Source organism: Cinclus cinclus, chromosome 3 (genome assembly GCF_963662255.1).
Source record: "Cinclus cinclus chromosome 3, bCinCin1.1, whole genome shotgun sequence".
In the NCBI taxonomy this organism is placed as follows: Eukaryota; Metazoa; Chordata; class Aves; order Passeriformes; family Cinclidae; genus Cinclus; species Cinclus cinclus.
Genome location: NC_085048.1, coordinates 32089093 through 32110979, shown reverse-complemented (window position 1 = coordinate 32110979; position 21887 = coordinate 32089093). Strand labels below are relative to the sequence as shown.

The following is a 21887-nucleotide window of genomic DNA, read 5'->3' as shown; positions in this document are numbered from 1 at the left end:
AATTCTTAGAAACAGTTAAACATGAATTGTTGTCTCTTGTGACTGCAAGTCTTTTCAGAACAGGATAGATGTATACTTTTTATCAGAATAATTAGGAGAGTCAGCTGTATCTGAGCTTTAATATATGGGGATTTGTGCAAGAAGGGGCTGATTACAGAGTTCTCATGGCCTAGGTTTCATTGATTCTAGAGCTGGTAACTGAAGAATGTTGCATAAATAATTGGATAAAATATCAAAATGTACTGGAGTTTTAGTTCTGTTTGATTTTTTTTTTTTTAAGAGGGAGGCTTCTAAGGGCTTAGTTGCAAGCAAATTACTCTGGTTAGCTAATCTTGGATACATCTGCTGATGCATATTTACTGACAGTAAATGTGAGGTATTTCAGCTCCAATTAAGCTTTGGAGTTTCTAAATCTTGTTTTGACTTAAAGGTCAATTACAGGTATAGTTGAAATGAGATGTAGCTATAAATTTCAGAGAATAAATTGAAGTATTTGATGTTACATCCCTTTGAAAATACTGTAATAATAGTAGATTGCCCTTTTTTAAAGACTTATCTGTTTGTTTTTCTCAGGTGGAATGTTTTTGGCCACTGGGAGTACAGATCACATCATTAGGGTTTATTTCTTTGGATCAGGTCAGCCAGAGAAGATATCAGAGTTGGAGTTTCATACTGTAAATACATTTTTTAAAATTACATATGTACTTGATTAAACTAATAATTTGGATAAAAGGGGATAATTTGGAAAAAAGGGGATAATTTGGAAAAGTTTGATTTCTTTTTTCTTTTTCTGCTCTTTTTTTTGTGTAGGACAAAGTTGACAGCATTCAGTTTTCCAATAGTAGTAGCAGGTAAGCACACTATTCAGAGCTAGCTTTTTGACCCTGACATTTTAAAATACCAGTTTCCAGAGGTAGTTATTTAAAAAAAGAGCTTTATTTTGAGTTTCATCCAGTAAAATAGTTTATAATTATTGGAGTCTCACAGTTTCTTTTTAATGATACTCCTTAGTTTCACAGTTGTTTTCATTATAATGATTGAAGTATTTTGAGTTTGCTAAAATTATGGGTATAATAATACTTGAAACTTCTTCCTAGGAAATATGTATGTATATATATATATTTTCACATTCACATACCAAATACATTAGATATATTTTAATGTGTAAACCTATTTTCAGTTAAGTGACCGCTGCATACAGAGAAATTATCAAACTAGATCTACCAACGCTTTGTTTAGCTAGCCTAATGCTTTTTTCAATGTTTCACTTTAAGTTCTGGATGTTGGATATGAAGGATGCTAAAGAAAATAGTTTGTTTTATTATGAGGCATCTTTTACTTATTTGATGTTCTAATGTACACTTTTATCATGATACAAATAGTTGTAGACTAAGCTTCACCCACCTCTTTCTCCTCCTTCTACCCCTGAACCTCTAAAAGGGGGAAGAAAAGGGTGGGAGAGAAACTCAGGCTGGGAAACACTTCATATAAATATCATAATACTTAGTAAACAATGCTAACTTATTTGGAATAGATCTTGTTTTAAATCATATCTGTACTTCTACTGGCAGGGCTCTCCTCTTGAACTAGTGTGATAGGGTCAGTCCCTTGGGATGTTCATCGGGTTGTGGTGTCCCTCTGCCAGTGCAGTGTCTTAACTCAGCAAGGTGCACCAAAGGTCATATTTCATTTAGTTTGGAAGGGGCTCAGGATAGGGAAGCAAGTTTGACTTTTTGGAGGCCTTCAATTTTTTGCTGGGGTGAGAAGTGTTTTTAACCTCAAACCACTTGTACAGCATTCTGACACTGTTTGGACTTCATATTCATATCTTCTGTTTTTGAATTCTAAATTCTGGGACTTTAATTTTCAGGTGTCTTTTCTGTACAGATCTGCCTTTGATCTCTGAGTAACTTTTTCCCCCTTTTGTTAGATTTGTGAGTGGGAGCCGTGATGGAACAGCAAGAATCTGGCAATTTAAGCGAAGAGAATGGAAAAGTATTTTGTTAGATATGGCTACTCGCCCAGCAGGGTAAGTGATGTAAAATGTTCTGCTATCACATAGATTCTTGAGGGCTTTGGATATAATTTGCTTACTTAGTAAAAAAAAAAAAAAAAAAAAGACAGTGAGATAAAAGAAAAAGAGAAGGCTTAAATTATTGTTGCTTAAATGCACAGTAGGCTTATCTAGCTCTTGAAATCCAATGAAAATAAATATTTGACCACATATTCAGCTGTGGAAATTATCTTGTCCTGATAATAGTGCCAGTAGTATTTTGATTAGATTGAAAGAATAAAAGGTAATCAAAACTCACCGAAGGTCAAATTTATATGGTTTTCTACACAGACTTTTATTTCTGGAGCAAGAAAACAAGGGCAGATCTCTTCTTTAGAGTGTTTGCATTTTAGTAATATTTACCGATATTGTGGAACGTGCATGCCTAGAAAAACAGTGTTGGGTCCTTTTCATATAACATGCCAGAGCAAAGAAATTGGTGACTCCATAATGGTTTCTCATTTGTTAAAACAGTCTGAGAGTGTACAAGGGTTTGTAGGTATGGGAAACTTGTGTACACTAGAACAAGCAACAAAAGAGTCTTGAAGATGGAAAATGACTTAGTAGGAATTGTGGCTTGTGCCTTTTTATTTTGGCATGAAGATGTTTTCCAGTGGACATAAATTAAAAAGATTTATAACAGGTTTAAGGGATAAACCTTTTTCCCCTTACTGTTCATACTGAATGCTTGGTAGGATATGCAGTAGAAATAGAAACCTATAATGGTTTTAGGAGTAATCTGTGGAAAGATATCTGGAAGACCAAGAGAGGGGTGGAAGAGAGGGCTAAATAAGCTGTAATTTAGTTAGATGTTTAGATCAGACGTTATCTTGTCAGTTATGGACAGATGCAACAAAACATAGGTATCAAACTGTTGGACAAGAGTGTATGAAACACTGGTACTTTGATAACAGATTAAGTTACTCTCAGTAAAAATTCTCAATTTTAACTGATATTGGGCAAAAACGGAATGGATTCTTCTTCATTGTGGTCATAAATGCTGAATGTATCTGAAAAACTGAAATGCTCATTTGAGTAAAGCACCTATAGCAAAATTTTGTTTTATCCTTGTGATGAGAGGAATAAGTGCAGTTGCAAATTTGATCTTTACTGCACAAGAACAGAATCTTTTTTCAAAGAAAATGAAATCACTGCACTGAAAGGAAAGAGTAAATTCAGCTTATAAAGCCTCCTGGGTTCTACATTGAATCTAGAAGGGAATTTGGCTATAACGACATTTTCTATTATTGAGTTTTACAGTACCTTCTATTGTGTAATGTGTTGTTGTGCTTGCTATATGGAAGATTCTGTATTTTGTCTGCCTGCTTAGTGTTAGCATGGTATTACTGTGTTTGGTTGATGTTTTCATAGAGGTAAATGTGCTAGAGAATTCAAGGGTGATTAGTCTTTAAATCACACTGCCAAAAATGTGGTTTTTGAGTATTCTGATAAATTTTATTATAGATTGCTCTTGTTTGCGTTTCATGCAAAATTAAGTATCATTATTAACCAATAGTAAAGTGATGCTAGGGTAGTGGTGTAGTACTAAATGTTGCCTGAGAATTTAGATAATTTAAAGGTACAGAATACTTCTCTCCATATTGAGAACTACTTATTATAAATATTCTTTAGGACAATTTACAGTTACTTGATTGATTAATTTGGATTTTTGTTCTTTAGTGGTCACAAAAAATGCTGTAGCTATCAATTTAAGTAAGTTAGGTCATGTATCAGAGGGCATATTCTGCAAGATCCTTTAGTCATTGTTTAAGTATGTGCAATTATTTGTGATTGTATGTACTACATTATAGAACATATAATTAATTTCTCTTTTTTTGAAGAAATGTTATTTAAAATACAGCAAAACATGGAAGTATTTTCACCTGTTAATAGTGTTAAACTATTTTGGCAAAGTTGGATTACACTGAAATTTTTTACTCTTTTCTTTTAGACAAAGTTTTCAAGGAGTGGAAGATAAAATCACAAAGCTGAAAGTGACCATGGTGGCATGGGACCGCCATGACAACTCTGTTATAACTGCAGTTAATAATATGACTCTGAAAGTCTGGAATTCTTTCACTGGCCAGCTCATTCACATTCTCATGGTAAGGTGTAACTGTCTTGATTTATCAGTCTCTAATGCAGAATTTATTTATACATCATCAACATTCCTCCTTATATGTTTTATACTGTTTGAAAACCACCTTGACAAATGTTTCCAGATAATTGTAGTGTAATAGAGTTATCTATCAGCTGCTTATTAGAAACTTAAAACTTAAAGTTACAAGTAACCACTGCTGTTCAAGATGTCTGAAACTAATTTTGGACATTTTGGTTTTATTTTTTTTTAATGGAGATCTATCTTGAAGAAGAGAAGGAAGTGATTGGTTTTTTTTAATCTTTATTTAATGTGATGTTTTAAAGTACTATTAATGGGTAAATTTGCCCTCTTTACCCAGAGACACTTCTGCCACCTAATCATTCCATGAGTATGAAAAATCAGTCTTCTAACTAAAATAAATCAAGAGTTTTACTAATGCTTGACACTTCTTTTGTAATTGAGAAGATGGTTAACTCTATGTAACTAGATATGTTGATTAGAGATGGAAATACTTAATGCAAATCTCTATAGCTTTAATTTTGAAGATTTTATTCTCTAACTTTATGTATTTCATTTTTTATGAGTTTGAATTTAATTTCTAACTCATACTCTGCTGAAGAAAAATGGAAATCTGTGGAATATTAAGACCCCAAGATACATGCTAATGTTGTGGATACTCATCTTTTTAAAATCTTGGTGGAAGTATTGGGATGTAATAGTGAAGGTAACATACTTGACATACTACTTAGTAAGGTAAAATTGTAACTGGAAAGAAGAGAGTGCTACCAAAAATAAAAAGTGTGGTTAAAGTAGTTTTTGCTAGGCATTTTCATAGTTTAATGTGTCAGCGGCTAGTGTTACCATGTTGTGTCCTTGGGTAAATATTTGTGACGATACTCTTTTTCAATCTGCTGTGTCTTTATTTTCAGGGACATGAAGATGAAGTGTTTGTGCTTGAACCTCATCCATTTGATCCAAGAGTTCTCTTCTCTGCTGGACACGATGGAAATGTCATAGTTTGGGATTTGGCAAGAGGGGTCAAAATCCGGTCTTACTTCAACATGGTAATTATTGTGCTTTATACACATATGCCAAAGCAATCATTCTAAACCTTCTGCTTTTAGTACATTCTTATGTAGGCCATTTTGAAGTATGATTTAGGTATAGAGCAAGATCCTGCTACTGGTGAAGTCATGAGACATTCCTTTTCAGTTCAGTGGGGCAGAGAGTAAATCTTGAAAATATTAGAAGTTGCTTCTTTGGCTGTATTTCATAGTGTTTTGTTTCTATATGCTTGAATCACACAAAACTGGAATGTTGTCAGAGATAACGTATGAATTCATGCGTTGTCAGAGAGCGTGTAAGAGATGGAGTGACAAAGACCCTCCTTTTGTGCTCTTGTTCCTTCCTGGGGAGCAGAGGTGGAACTTGGCTTATTTTTGCATTACTAATTCTTAATCTGGCTAAAGCTGTTTAGCTGTCTCCTGTTCTCATATAAAGTAGTTGTATTCTGCCTTGGCCCATAGGATGGAATACTCTCAGCCTTTCTGTGTAGAGCTCTTCCACATGCAGGTTACAAATTTGGTCTGTTCTGTACTAAACTAATTCTCCTGCAAGATGAATGCAATAGGTATTTTGATCTGTTTCTTGATATTAAGTGGGTCTTTGTCCATATCTTTTTCCTCAAAAAGGTAATGAATGTATTGTGCAATTCAGACTTTGTCTTATGGACAAAATTACAGAAGCCTTTGTACCCACAATTATTTGGAATGCTTGAGTGTAGGCAAATGGGCTTCAGCTGTAGTGGAATGGCAGTCTTGGAGATCAGCATAAAGAAGATCATCTGAAGAAAAGACCTACCACAGATATATTTACAAAAAAATAAAAGACATTTAGAAATGAGCTCAAGCCAGGAAGGTCAGGGAACCTAAAGAAAGGTTTTGAGATGTGTAGTACAGTAGAGTTCATAAAGTCTTTGAATAAATTCAGCCAACCTTAATCACAAAGAGTGCAACCTAGATTCCTTCAGCAATGTCCTAGGTTGAGTATTGTTCTCTCTGCAGTGATTTCTGTACCTGAGCTTATGAAGGATCCAAGACAATCATGTTGGAGCTATGAGCATACATCTTCATTACTTGGTGCTCTTCAATGTTGCCAGTTGAGGTGTATGTTCTTATAGCCTGGTTAGCTTGAATTTCCAGATCTGCCTACAATGGATGTATGATGTTGCATGGAGATCAAGTTAGAAGAGTCTGAGCTTATCTTCTCTTTTTAAACCAAGTCCATTTTAGAGCTATCAGAATCTAAATTACAGGTGCCTGTGGTATTAGCCCCCAAAAGACTGAAATATTTGTTTCAAGAGTGCCATGCAACATAAACAGCTAAAAAAGATAGTAGTCACATACATTTTGAGATCTTTGGAGTCAGAGAAATTTGTAGACAATCAGAAGGTCTCAGCAGCTAGCAATCAGTGCTTTATGTTAGAAACTAATATGAGAAAGTCTGCCTGCTGTGTGAGGTGAGGGGAATTGTAAATCTGGCAGTCAGTTCATCTCAAATCAAGGAATTACACTGTATGAGCCAGCTATGCAAAAGAGGCATCTCTCTATGGACTGAACATTTCACCAGCCGGTCTTCTGTGTTTGATGCTTCAAAAGACATGGGTGGAAATTAGAGGTTTTCTTAGGTGATGGGTGGCAGGCAGAGGACATTGTACAGTCACCTCTGCAGATCTTCAGTTTCCTACAAACTCAAAGGTTTACTACAGGAGGGCATGAATTCATACAGAGCTGCCAGTCTTCTCTGTTTCCTATATGGCAAATCAAATTGCAAATGTCTGTTATACAATTCAAGAATCTCTCATTATCATTGCCTGATCTGTGGTACCAGCACTTGGTGATTTTTCTCATAAGAGTTCCTTGAAAAATGTTGCAGAACTTGGGGGAGTTGGTTGAATTAGCAAAATCATAGATGATTGTTGACTTAATGTTAGTCCAGTCAGGTATTTCTGTCCTAGATGGATTGCTCTGTACATCTAAAGCCTTGTGGCAAATCCCTAAAGTAGACTTGGGTATTTTAAAATTACTTTCCACCCTGCCCCAAATTCCTTAATTGTCAACATGAAAAGAAAAAGCAAGCAACCAACCAACAAACTACCCCCCCCCCCCCAAAAAAAAAAAAACCCAAAAACACCAAAAAGAAAACAAAACACCAAGGGATGAAAGCAGTGTCAGTCTTAATTCTTTTATCCAAAGAAAATCATAGTAACCAAATACACTGTTATTTAATGTAAACCTTGATTCCTCCATTTATTTATTCCTTGCTGGTTGTAGTTTGTTCCCACTAGGTGATTCTGGTGGTCCTGCAGAATGTACTTTCCCAGGCCTTTAATCTGAAGATTTGCTATTAAATCAATTGTCATAATTGTGGTTAATTTGAAACACCTTTGGTCTGTTTGAAACATCTTTGGTCTGTTTGCCAGATTTTGGTCCTTATCATTAATAATAATCTCAGTCCCATAAATGACTGTCATATGGGGTACTCTCAGTAAGTATATATGCTTTATATATTTCATGTTTTCACCTGCAGTCTTCATTTCAACATTTGGTGTTGAAGTCCATGGACATTCAGAACTGGTTTAATTCAGTGACTTGAGTCACCTACACTCAGGGAGTATATTCAGTTTGACATAGAAATATCAAGAATATGAAATTAAAGCATTTTAGGCAATTTTGATATTCAACAAGGTGGTGAGATGGTTTTAAATTGCATGTGTAAATAGAGGTGTTTGGTTTTTGGCCTATGTCATATTCACACCAGTCCTGACTTGAGATAGATGCTAATGAAGAATATGTTCTTGATGCAATATTAGGGCAGTTTCATCTGCTGTATTTCCCAGGTGAAAAGAAGCATTCTGAAGAAACAGGGTAATAATTCTGAAGTGGTTCCTTTAGCCAACTGTTTCAGAGTTAATGTATTTCACAAAAAGAGTGTTGTTGCTACAGAAGAAGAGCGCAGACTCTTGTAAATGTTTAAGTTGTAGTTTATTTTGCTGAGGAATGTATGAGCTGTAGGTATCTTGGTGGGGGATCCAGGGGAAAAAATACACTGAATGGTGGGCAGTCTGGTGAAAACAGCTGCATGATAATGTACATAAAGATATATTTGAAATGCAGTTCCTCACTTAAAGCTGCAATGAGGCATCTGGATCCTTTGAGTGGTAAGGCACGTTTCCAACAACTGAGGGAGGTCCTTGGTTTCCTAAAGGAACCTGCAGGAGCAAGTGGCATTAATATTTTGGAATTACCTTAGCTGTTAGACTTAGGAAATGGGAGACCTAGATTCTGTTATATCCTCAGTAGTGAAGCACTCAATTCAAAATCTGCTGCTTACTCAGGAGAGCACCTTAGTTATAAATGCCCTAGACAGGACTTCTTCTGATTTTCCCAAGTTGTGCCACTATGGAGAGAAGTGAATCTGTAGCCTGTGGATTGGACACTGGCTAGTTTTCTTGAGTATACAAATCATGTTCTAGGTAAATTAGGAAATGGTAGAAATTATTTGCTTTCAGGCAAGCTTTTGTATTTGCAGGATTCCTGTTCCATCAGGCCATGAAATAGAAGGTGTACACCACTCACTTCTTGTCATAGCATTTGTTTTCTTTTCAGGTGTTCCCACTAAACTACTTCCTAATACGTCTAACACTGTTGGTTTGTTAGGAATGCCAGGGTTGGCACTTGGATGGTATATGCTGCAGCTTAGCCCCTAGGCTTTAGACAGAAGTTTCTCATTGCTGAGAACATATGAAGGCAAAAAAATCTACAGGGACATAATATTTCAGGTCTAAATGGAGATACCTGGTAATGTTAGGTGGATGCATTGGTCTTTGGTTTGGTGATTGGGTTTTTGTTGGTATTATAATTTAGACATTAAGTATTGATATTCCTTGAGGTCTGACCCTAAATAGGTTTGTGGTGTTACGGTGCTGTCCTTGATTGTTAGTTTTTGGATTTAGGCAGTTTCACTTAAGCACACATTGTTAAGCACACATGCAGTACCTCTTGGGGATGGGCTCTGCTGACTCAGACTGCTTGCAAAATGCGTTTTGTCTGGGGCCCTGGAGTACTGGTTTCTCCTGTGATAAAGCTGATAGTTCTTGTCTTGTGAGTGGGTTGCCCTGGAAAAAATATTAAAAGAAGTTTCCTGAAAGATTTTAGGGTGTGAACAGGCCTGTAGTTCTATTTTTCTCTTTTTTTTGTTTGCTTGCGTGATTTTTTTTTGTTTGTTCGTTTGCTTGTGTTTTTGTAGTTGGTTTTAGTTTTTGGGGGTTTTTTTGTCTTTAAATTTTCTTTTTAATAATTTGGTTTATAGCATAGGTTTATGAACAGTTGCAGGAACATGTGGTGACTCCTGTTACTTTAAAGTATGTTTTTGAAACTATGAAGACTGTACTACACTAGCAAGAATGAAAGATAAGGGGAGAGCAGTCATTTTAAACATTTTTATCGCTATAGAATTTTTGGATTCTAACTGTATCTTTGAATGCCATTGCTTTGCCTGAATCTGATACCTGACTAGGCAGATTCTGTAGGTAGACATTGCAGTTACTGAAACAGGATGCCTGTGTTTTGATGAAGGTAAGCCTTATGGTGTTTAAGAAAACTGTGTAATGTAGAAATTAATCAAGTAGGAATGTTGGAACCTTTAAGGAAAAAAAAAATTGTACTGGACAACAGATTTCAAAATATACCCACAGAGAACCAGTAACAAAATATCTGTTATAACTAGGTGTTGTTTCCTCTGTCTTATTTGATTGACTCTCATTGTCAGTCACGTTGAGAAGTCAGGCTCAGCTGTAGCCAGCAGTCTGCCTTCTTATGTCTGACATAATCTGTGTGCCTTGGGTGCCTCCTGTGTGCTTGACAGCCTGTCAAGGTCAGTCTTTTGCTTATTTGTAATCTTAATGTGTTCCCTGTTGAGAAGTGTTTGTCTGGACTGATTCTTGTGACATTACCTTAGTGCTAAGAGAGTCTTTCTGAGCACTATTTTGTGTTAGAGTATCCTTAGCACGCTCTGGGTGGTAGTTCAAGAACTCCCTCCAGAACTCAGGGCTAAGATGGCCTTATTTCTTCCACTGTATTGTGAGGAATGCTTTGAAATACTGATACAAAAAAGATTTAATTTTTTTTACGATTTGGTATTAAATTCACAGATCTGAGTACTTCAAAATCCTCCTACCTTTGTGACCATCTGACTTGCTGGAAGGCTAAGTCACCTTAGCCTTTGACACTTAGACATCACATTATGTATATCTCTAATAGTTGAGAATTGCATGATGAATCTTTTTCTGAATGCCAAAGCATGTTTCGTGAGAGTGTATAGAAATACCAAGGGTATGTTTCAGAAATGCATCACAATTTGAACTCTAAACTAGTCATTTGAAGCAACCTTCTGATTCTGTTGGAGGAGGAGGAAGAAAAAGACAAAATTCTAATTGAACCTGCTCTTCCCCTTTCCCAGCTTCAACTTCCTTTGAAATGACAAGTAACTCAGTTATATTTGTGAAAGAGGAGCTTTAATCTCCCCCAGAAATACTGTTCTCCTCTGTGTAAATGCTTACTTTCCACTTAGTAAATTCTGCTTGCCCTGTAAGTCATATTGGTAGTTCAAAAATAGCAGTGTAACTCTTACTGCTTGAACTGGTATTTGTCATTCTTATGCCCTCTGTCCCACTTTTTAAGGAAATAAAACAAAATAAACATTTAAAATTGCAAGGGGGGCAGGGGCAGGCTGACATGCCTGTTGCATCGCTACTGGAGAAGACACGGACCACAGTTCCATTTCTTGGCTGTTTTTGAAAGATTCTCATCCTGGAGCTAAGATATGCTCTTTCACTGAGACCTAGAAGGACGTCTTTGATACCTGTAGTTGGTGTAAGGTAGGATGAGGCTTCTTACAGGTCCTAGGAAAAAAAATAGTGATTTAATGATTTTCTTTTTAACTGGGGCATATTTTGCTCTGAGTTTCTGTATCAAAATTCTAGCTGTTTTCTTTGTTTCTAGGCAGTCTAATGTTAGAAGCTCATGATGAATAACCCCACACTTTCATTTAAGATGCATTAGTTACATTTTATGTAAACTGACATTGTATCCAGAACTAGAAAGCTTGTGACTTGTGATTTACAAGTGTTCTTTACAGTACATTTTATAATTTTCAGCAGAAAAAACCTAGTCTCTAAATAGGAACATTTTTTAAAGAAAGTAAGAATTTACACACTTTAGTATTTCTTTAAAAAAAGGATTTAATACCTTGTTCAAAGGTTTGGTTAGTGTGAAGAGCATAGTCTCCCATCTGTGTCAAAAACCAAAACAGGTACAATGAAAGCAACTGAATTGAAAACTGACAGTTTTCTAATAAATTAAAGTTTTGCAGTTGCAATTTTATATAAATTTAGCAGCACATTTTGTCCAACTTCATTTGAAATTGTCAGCCCAGAGGCAAATGACTTAAAATTTTTGGATAAATCTGGATTTAACTGCATTAACAAAGATATGCTTTTTTTTTTTCTTCTTCTAGATTAAAATCATGGCAACTAAAAGAGAAGTGGTGAGGAAACTTTTGTTTCTGAAAGGATAAAAGAACATATTACTGGAACCTTATGTAAATAGTTATGGATCCTTTCAGCAAGATAGAATTATGTGACTTGGCATTATGTTACCACATGAGAACTTAAATGTAGTCATTCTCTTTAACAATTGTAATAACTGGGAATAGCAACTCTAAAGTTACTAGTACTGAAAAACTCTCTAAGGAGCTTAAACTATTGTTGAGCATGCAGTGCAACAGGTATAAGCTACTTTATCACACCTAATGAACTTAGAGTGCTGATTTGCTTGCTTATGTTCTTGTCTGAAGTTAGAAAAGTACTGCAAAAGCTAATAATCCTTAGGGGAAAAACTCAAACCAAATCAGAAAAAAAACCCTCAGAGCTTTGCAGCAGGGTAAAATTGTTAATGACTCTACAAACATTTTAGCTATGGAATTATAAAATAGGAACGTCTACTTTCAACTACAGAATTGTAAAATTTGAATGTCTTATCCTGTCTTACTAACATGACTCATAGCTTGAGCTGGCTTCTCTAACGTAGTCTAAAATATGATGTTTCAGTGCTTGTTATCAGAAAGATGAAAATACTGATCTGTGGTTGAGAAAGCTGGTCAAGATTTCGTAGCAATACATGAAGACCAGGTATTTAGCATGACTGACTTAATGTAATTGTTTTACAACAAATTCAAGAGAAAATGCCCCAGAGAGGAAAATTTGCCACAGCTTGTTTATGTAGTTTTCAAACAAACATTTGTAATGCCTCTCTAAGCACTATTTAATTTTTAGAGAAAGGGTTATATATTGCTACTTTAAAAATCAATTAATTTTAAATTAAATTTCTAATCTCCATACAGCAATGTCAGGTACATGAAGTGAGACAGTTGTGTAAATAAATTTTGCTAGACATCTTTGAAAAACTGTAGTTGTTGTGTCTGGTTATTCCTGAAATATTGTTTGTGAAGAACAAAAGATTTACTTTGCTGGGAGACTTCTGTGTTTACTTGAGAAGATAAGACTCCAGCACCTGCTTTCTCACTTAAAGGGATACAACACTACTATATTTCTAACAGTTACCACTGCAAAAGTTAGGTAGAAGAAAAAGGTGTGTTGGAAGGATCTTGGAATGGTGCAGGACCACTCATTAAAACCTTATTTACTTTTAGCTTTGCTGTGGTAGTTTTCATTTGACTGTGTTCTAACTTATTCTGTAGTGAAAAGTGCTTTTATATGATCAGGGTAATATACTCACATACTTGTTTTTAGATCTCTTTTAGATTTCCTGGGCAATCTTGGTGTTAAGACCCAAGCTCTTATGACTGTGCTATAGTAAAGAAAAAACCCTGAATTGTATTGCTCCTTAGTTTTCTTTTTCAGGTTGCTTCTTTGTTGAGAAGCCTTGGGCTGAAGAAACAAAAAGTGGATTTGATAAGGTTGTTTTGAAGGTGATCTCTGAAATTCCTTTATTTCATTTGATTGCCTTTGAAAACAATTGGAGCAGTAGAATCAGCAAGCAGATACTAACCTACCTTGTAAGGTCATGCTCATCTGGTTATGTGATAATTATAGTTGTATCTCTCTAAATGCTGCTTTTATTTTAAATGATGTAGTAGTGAAACAGTATACTTGTATATGCTGGCATAAAATCAGGAAATGGGGTGATACGTAATTCAACAAAGCAAAAACTGTATTTAAAACATTAAGCTTGTTTTTGAAACTGAAAATGCGTATTGCCATGCATCCAGTGAGAAAGCTTTGAAGCAAGTGAGTACATTCATACGAATTTTGTTTTACATTCGATACGTGAAGTTACCATGGTGAATATATGCTTTTACAAAGACAGATACAAGCAAATGTGTGTAATGCAGAAAAGTTTTTTATTATATGTTAAATACATATTATATATTTAAAACAAAACAAACAACCAAAACACACTAACCCAAGAAAACCTCTACTCTAAAATCATCTCATGCAATGATGTTAAGGTTGAAAGTTATGGCTACACAAAAAGTAAGGAATAATTTTGCTGAAGATGATGTCCAAGTGTTTTGTCCCTAAGTCTGTAGCTAACTGATTGTCAAATGCAGAGTTGTCTGGTGCTATTCCTGGTTCTGTGTGTTTCTTTCCAAGCCCTTAATTACTTTTCTAGGAGGTATGATAGTTGCTTGGTATGATTTTTTTAAAAATTATACATTTTCTCCAATTTTAAACAATGTATCTTTTGAAAGATTTTTAATGGAAACACTTTATTAGCTTTTGAGAGCTTTGAATATGTTGTATGTTGATTTTGAACTGTTAACATAACCAGTGACATAAGTCCTCATGTACAGAACTTGATCATAAAAAGGTCGAGTTGGAGCAACCTACAAGAGTTTTCCTGATTTCTGCAGTGGAAATTGTGGAGGATATAATTTTGATCCTATTAATGGAAAGTCTGCAGTACAGTTGAAGGATCAGACGGTCTGGATGCAGTGATGTGTTGGTTGTCTCCTTGCCCAGTCTCTCTCCCCTCTTCACGCATTTTATGTTTTTGTATAAATTAGTCAGAAATATTAGAAACCCCCATGGAGGTTGTAGTAGGAATGTATTTCGTAATGGCAATGATGTCTAGATTTTGTGAATTTGGACACAAATGCATTCCCTGTTAATAACTGTTTAAATGTTTTAGTGCAGTATAATCCTTGTTTTGTTTAGAATTTATTGTCAGTGTTCTGGCATTAATGGATTTGGGTCACAAGGGTTTCTTCCTGCAAGTTGTCAATCAAGCAGAGACTACTGAGTTGCAATTGGATTTTTCTGTGTGCTCTTGCTCCTTCAGAGAGCTGGCTGTTGACTGTCCTTTATTTTTAGCTTTAAGTGGACACTTCATTACAGGCAGTTCCTATGCTATGGCTGCTTATGTCTGTGTATCTTAATGTTTTTCCTGCCCCATCTTCTGAAGTCTGATCTTCCACTGATCTGTGTGATATGGTTTCTTATTTTCTAATTCTACTTTCAATGCAAACTGGCAAACTCTAAAGCCATAATAGCATTATCATATCCTTTAAACAGTAAACCTATCAGGCCTACCTAGGTCTTTGTAGCAACTGCTTGATTAGTTTTAGGCTAAATGACGTACCAAAAGATTGGAAGTCCCTGTCAAAAGAACAGTGTGAGAGATCAGGTTCAATTTAGAATACCTCAGCAGAATGCTCTGTGTGTCGATTTTCTGCTACAAGGTGATGTTTTTCGACTAATGTCTGAAAGGCACATCTCTTGTTTGTATGAACAATGTATTGTTGTTTCCAGTGGGAACTAGAGATGTGATAACAGTATTCCTTATGTTGTGGCCTTCATAAAGTCTTTCAAATTCAGTGGGATTATATTTTTAGGTCAGTTTTGTTGCTATGTGAATTACGGAATGACCTAAGTAAGGGTATGGATGCATGTTTTTGAATCAGTTTGTCTACAGTCCTACTGAAATGGCTTGAAATTTTTGAGCAATTCCACCTTTGAATAGCATATAAGAGCACATCCTGAGAAACAGATTCTGGAGAACAAAATTGGCGTAATGCTCTAATATAGATCAAATAGAAGAAGCCAGTGCTGAGTTTGCAGGATGTATATTAAGAAAAATCTTGAACATCAACACAAAAAAAGCTGTAAATAATTTATTTATATAGCCTTCGTATAGCTTCAGGCATCCACAGGGTGGGTGACCTATTAGATCTTTTAACTGATAGATTTATCTTTTAAGATATATGCAGGATTCCTAAATGAAGGACTGACTTTGCTGTTAGGAAGATAGAAACTTTTTTAGTAAATATGTTACTGTTGGGGGTTGGTTCTTTCCCATTTCCCTCTGTGGAATTTTCCCCATTGTTACTCTGCATTTAATTACTTCTTGTCTTCTTCCTACCATTTCATCCCTTCTTACTGCTCTGGAAGCAGTGTGGGAAATCTGCTGGGTTTTTTTTAATTTTTATTTTTTTAAACTGATTTAATAGTAAGTTTGCTTTCCACTCCTCCAAATGAGTAGCAACCTCCTTTAACTTTGGAAAAAAGTCTGTAGATACTTTTTGGCTTGTGGAAGCATGCTATGATTGAAGATTGTTCTTTGAGGCAAAGGAGAGCCAAACCTGCAAAGGAATTTCCAGGTGCTTGGAGGCTGATTTGACTTGAACAGTTATGATATGGTTTCATCACTTATAAAAGAGGTTTTAATAACAATGAGTGCTGCTTTTTTGCTAGTTTTAGAAAATTGTTCTAGTATACCATTGTTGTGATCATTAGAATCTGAATTTCAGTTTTCAAGTTGGAATGTTGCTTGTAACTAATATTCATTTGTTCCTATGCATGTAAGTAGAGAAGTTCTCATCCCCTTTAAGGTCTTTCAGTGTAGCATTTCTCTTCCTGCTGAAGGTCTTTTAGTGTAGACATAAAAAATAGTCCTCTTTCCTTAGTGTACATACAAAGAAGCTGAGATCTTTGGTTTTGTGTTATGATGAGTGGCTCTGCAGCTGTTCTCTTAGAATTTACTTATCTTGAACATCTGAAGCAAAAAAACATGTATTGCTTTGGAAGATTTTGTTCTTAGCATTATCTGTTTGTCTAGCACATATGCACTTCTTCTGGATGCGCTTCTAATCTGGTTTAGAATTGTAGTTTTCTTTTTGTTGCTGCATTATATGTGTTACATTACTAAGAATACACAGTTATCTTTTACCCTGTGTTTCCAACTAATTGCTTCAGTTCCTTAATGTGAAGGATGGATTCTACCCCAGGCTAGTAGAGGCTTTAGTTTCACTAATTTTTTCTGATTTTTTTTTAAAAATTATTTTAAACTGTCCTGGTGACTTGTCTTAGAAGATGTTATAGAAATATGGAGTTTTATTTTACGTAGACTGAGTTTCATTTTTTTTTTCTGGCAGTAAATGTGTTAGTAAATTATTTTAAATAATCTTATTAGGTTCATGCTCTGTTGCATTTTGTGCTGTTGGCTTGTAATTGCTTCAGTTGATATCATTTATGCTGTCCCAAATCTGTTCTCAATGGATGAGTCCCTAATGTTCATTACATCAAAGGGCTCTTATTTTTTCTTTAGTCAATAACAGAAAGGCCTGACTTGAGAAACTTTATTGATAACATCCTTTTAGCTCTGTATGCCTTTTCCAAATCAGTAACTCTTATCCTTTCTTTATAAAGTTCACCTACTCTGCATTTCTCCTATTAAACACAATCATTTGAATCAAGTTTAAATATCACCTTATGCCATTGAAATCTGGCTAGGTTGAATGAGTTATATTTTCTTGGCATTAAAAAATTAGTTATTTTTCTGAAGAAAGTCTGTGAAATTGGTCTGGTACTCTCTACTCTTAATAATTTTCATCTTATTTGAATTTACTTTCTTTTTCCCCCATGTCTTATACTCTTCTTGAAAAGTAGGGTTTAGCTGTTTCATACTATCTATTGATAACAGGTCCAAAAGGCTTATTACTGAGTTCACTATGTAGATGTTATTATCTTTTCATACAACAAATAATTTTTATGCATTTAAGACATACTGCTTTGTGTACAGGCTTGACAACTCTGTTCTCCCTGGTTTTGGGGCAAATTGTAAGCTTTCCTCAAAACTGAGGAGAAGAGAGGGAAAGAGTCTTTTTCATTCTCGTATTTCATCAACATTCCTCCCTTCAGGATATACCAATGTCCACATGTTTCCTTGTTAGAGAAAATGCAGGCAAACTGGACTCTTAATTCTTGGAGCTGAGACTAAAAATCATCTTTACTTAGTCCTCATTGTATAGCATCACTGGTTCTTCCCTGTTTGTCACTGAAAAACCCTTGCTACTTGTTTTGCTACCAGAAATGTCTTAACACATTTACTTTTCATAGCCTTTTGTTGTGACATGGCCTCTGTTGAAGCCCTGCAACAGGATGCCTAGAGAAACTGGGGACTCTCCATCCCTGAAAGTGTTCAAGGCCAGGTTGGATGGAGCTCTTAACTACCTGGTCTAGAAGGTACCCCTGCCCATGACAGGAGGTTGGAGGTATATGATCTTAAGGGTCTTTTCCAACCAAAATAATTCTGTGATTCTGTGACAGCTCTTAATTAACCAGTGCTTTTTTTGTACATGTGACCAATCTCTTCCCTTCACGATTAATATCCTTGGGTGCAGCAGGAGAGGGTTCCAGACAGACTAAGCACTTTGTATCTTCTTGGGATACAGTCTTTAAGTAGTTCTTGCATCTTTGATTTAAAAGGGATGGAGAGAGGAAGGCAGCTTCCTTCTTGCTGAAATTCTTTATCTAGCCTGCTGAAGTAACAGCTTCACTGATTTACTACAGATTCCCTTTTTGCAACTTAACATTTAGGTTCTGTTTCAAATGACTAGCTTCTCTGTGTTAGATTTAGTATGGAAAAAAAATCTATTGTAAGTTGTCACTTATTAATCCTGAAATAGTTTTATTGAAAAGCAAATTCTGCTGGGCAGCACACTCTAGTTGACTTTGTTCTTTAATTTCGAATAGTAATTATATCTTGGAAGGTTATCCTCAACAGTAGTTTTTGCTCTTATACAAATCTTTATTTCCAAGTATTTGTACTTCAGACTTGAAGGGCTGTACTGAAAGGTCTTAGAGTTGTCCTTTCTGGAAGCACTTTTTAAAACCAGATTCTGGGCACGATTAGATTAAAACTATTTGCATTGTACTTGTCCCCAAATAGTAGAACATTGTTCTTTTCCTTTACATAAGAAGGCAATGTTTTCCAGTTAACTCTCTGATTTCCAGGGGTTTCTTGAAAATGGTCCATCTGAACCATTTCTTGATGGAAAGGTTTAAAAAACCCATCATCTTAGTATTTTTTTCCTGTTTCTCATTTTTTTCCGCTCACCATGGTTAGCAAATAGTTCTTCCTACAACATATATTGTTTTCCTTGTAAAACAAAAGGTATTAAAAACTTAGGCTGAATCCTGAAAATCTATTTATTAAGGACTTGAGCATTAGGAGGCTTGACACTGATGTTTCATTTGTCAGAAGAAGGGTAAGGGAACAGAAAGCTCTGTTATATCTCTAAAATATTTCTTTTCCAATTTTTATCTGTATTTCTGCAAAGCTGATTGTTGTGGTGAAACTCTGTCTGCTTTCTTCCTGCTTTCCCAAACTGTCTCCCTTTAATACAGTGAGCTTTCTATATGCAAAAGCAGCACAAAGTTGTAACTTTGCTGTGGTAGTTGGATTTCGCTTAGACTAAATTAATTCTGCATTCCTGACTGTTGTGATGTTAGTGTCACTTGCTTGAAGTTCTGTTTTTATTTTCATCTCTTTCTGTGAGATACTTCCGTTCATTTCTTCTGGAATAATGGGCAAAATAGAGCGTAAAACTTGCATTGGTTTATGTTCCTCTTTCTCTAGTCCAAAAACTCATTTGACTTTTAGGGAAATTATCGGTAGTAAGAAAACTTAAAGCAATAGATATAGCAGCCTCTCTCACTGGGGGAATGTGCAGGGGTGTGGATTTGTTGTAAGACTGCGGGGAAAAGATTTAGAATTCTTGCCATTGTCTCAGCCTGTAAGAGAGCGAGTACCTACCTCACAGGATTTTTGAGGCTTGATGTGTTAACTTTTTTAAATAATGCTGATGGCCTTTGGAATGTGCTGCAGAAGTGCACAGCCTTGCTGTCTGAAGGCTGCATATCGTTGTGGTTTGTTTTGTTTTGTTTTTTTCCCCCCTTTCCTGGCAATATATAGGCCTGCCACAGTTAGGGAAAGAATTTTGTTTGGTGTCTCTTTAAAGAAAATGCAAAAGTGCTTTGCTGGGGAGAATAGAAAGGGGCTTTCTGAAGAGGTGCTGAAGACATGAAAATTCAGAGTGGTGATTGGTCACCTCTGCTTGATTGACAGGTTGCAGGGAAAAACAAAAACCCATTTGTTCTGGCTTAATGGAACTGGAAAACAGAAAATGAGTATCAGGTAAAAATTCCTTTTTTAAAATCTTTGCAATTCTCCTATAAAAGGTGGAGTTTTTACACAAATTTACCCCTTCCCCACTCCAATAAATTAGGAGTAGGAGCAGGTAGTTGCCAAGCTGTGTAATGTGGGTTGTCTATGTCAGTGCGTTTTCCAGGGGGCAGGTGTTGTGGAACACCGCAGCAGCCACTGCTATTGGGGTAGCTTAGCAAGAAGGCACAGGATGGAAAGGGTGTAGTGACTAAGCCCTGAACTGGGCCCAGCTCTCTGCTTAGGTTCATTAGCAGGACGCTCAAGGGGAAGCTTTTATTTTCACTTCCTATACTGTGCCTGCTTTGTGGATAAAGTCTGTCAGTTTCTACTGCTATCAATTTGGAATCTTTCATGAGAATTATTACAAAATTCACTGGAAAGTGAATTGCTAAAAAAGTAAGATTTGTTTTAAAGTAACTTCCATCTAGCAGTATACTGTCAATACAGATTTTGTAATAAATTTCAATGTCAGCACCACAGTTTTGAGAATCATGATTGAAAATTATTAATTTCTGTTAATTATTTTCTATGTTGATGTATTTCAGATTGAAGGACAAGGACATGGTGCAGTTTTTGACTGCAAGTGCTCTCCTGATGGGCAGCATTTTGCATGTACTGACTCTCACGGTCACCTTCTGATTTTTGGCTTTGGTTCCAGTAGCAAATATGACAAGGTACAGTGCAAGATGTAAATAAAAATGTTTGTCTGTGTTGAATGCATTTGTGCAAACTTCTCTTCAAAGCTTCATTTCAAGAGGGTCAATTCTTGAGACAATTTTGAGCCAAATTATATGGGATGTTTTGAATGCCTATTGCTGGCAATGAGATTTCTTTCACTGTCTTTTTGAAATTATGAAAACATGCTGTTAAGCTACTGTTTACATAGGAAGTTCAAAATAATAATAATTTTAGAAGATATTTCAAAATTAACCAGTCACTGTCTACTCTCTTAAGTGACAAAAGTTACAAATATCTATTAATGGATCCACATAAATAATGGGAATAAGCTGCAGAGGAACTGGTAATAGTTACACATTTTACTTGAAATATTTTTTTCTGGTTCCTAACTGAGCCCCAAAAAAATGGGTGTTTAACAGAACTAATTCCCGCTATCTTTATTTAAATATTGCATAGCCTGTGGGAGCATTATTTACAAAAAATGTACTATGTTTTAGTGATGCAATTTTATGTCTGTTAATGTAGTACCATCATGGATGCCTTCATACTTACACAGCAACAGTCCACCATTAGTGTAATTAAAATATTATATCTTTATTCTAATGTCATAGTCTACATTGTGTACTCTGAGTGTGGGTGTCCTGCCACAGACCCTCATGACTGTAAAGATATGTGGTGTTATTTTTTTTTCCTTTGTGGAGGAACATGCTCTGGGAACCATACTGGTTTGGAGTGTCCACAAGATCTTAGTTTTTCTTTTACCACCCAGGAAAGAAATGAGGTGTGTCTCTTCTCTCTTTTCCTAAGACTTAAGTAGACCTGTCTGCTCCATTTTCATCTCTGCTTCTGGTATCTGCTATTGATGCTATTGGTGAAGTGCTGTTTTTTGGATCTTGCCTCCTGCAGCGTATCTTTGAACTCAGGCTGGTTTTGAAAGCATTTTGGCAAACAGCAGTGCAGAGGGACCTGAAGGAGGGAGAACAAAGGGATTTTTAATCTTTGTCTTGTAAGCTACTGGATTTCTTTCTGTATTCTTACAGAAGGATTTGCATTTGGGGATTTATTTTTTCGCCTTGTTTCTCAACTATGATTTGAAGTCCTCACTACTAAGCTGCTGTTGCTACCCCTCAGTTATTGCTATCTGTGCATTTCCTCTTCCATTCCAAATAAAACAGATAAGTAGAGCCATCACAGGCAAGGAAAATCAGAATTATCAGATAATTTTCTTTGTGTTTCAGGATTCTTACTGTTCCAAACTTTAAAGCCTGTTGTAATAGGCACATTTTTCTTACCATGTCCATGGATTGTTTCAAGTTTCTTTTCCTCTCCAATTGTTTTGGAAGAATGTAGTTCTCTGCTGGAGAAATGCTGGAAATTAAATTGTAGCTCTTGAGTCTTTTGGTCTTTGCTGTGATAGATCATAATTTTCCTTTATACTGCCATTTGAGAATTTACCTGTGAGGCATTA

At 35.7% G+C, this 21887-nt stretch overlaps 1 protein-coding gene across 1 annotated transcript in view; it reads left to right on the top strand.

Moving 5' to 3' along the window:
• The window catches only part of PHIP (pleckstrin homology domain interacting protein), a 101311-nt gene that overhangs the window by 34320 nt on the left and 45104 nt on the right, over positions 1 to 21887 (top strand). The window contains exons 11-16 of the mRNA XM_062489830.1: positions 574 to 674; positions 811 to 851; positions 1931 to 2029; positions 4005 to 4158; positions 5084 to 5218; positions 20287 to 20415. Of these exons, the coding sequence (XP_062345814.1) occupies positions 574 to 674; positions 811 to 851; positions 1931 to 2029; positions 4005 to 4158; positions 5084 to 5218; positions 20287 to 20415 (659 nt within the window). The remainder of the gene's footprint in view (positions 1 to 573; positions 675 to 810; positions 852 to 1930; positions 2030 to 4004; positions 4159 to 5083; positions 5219 to 20286; positions 20416 to 21887) is intronic.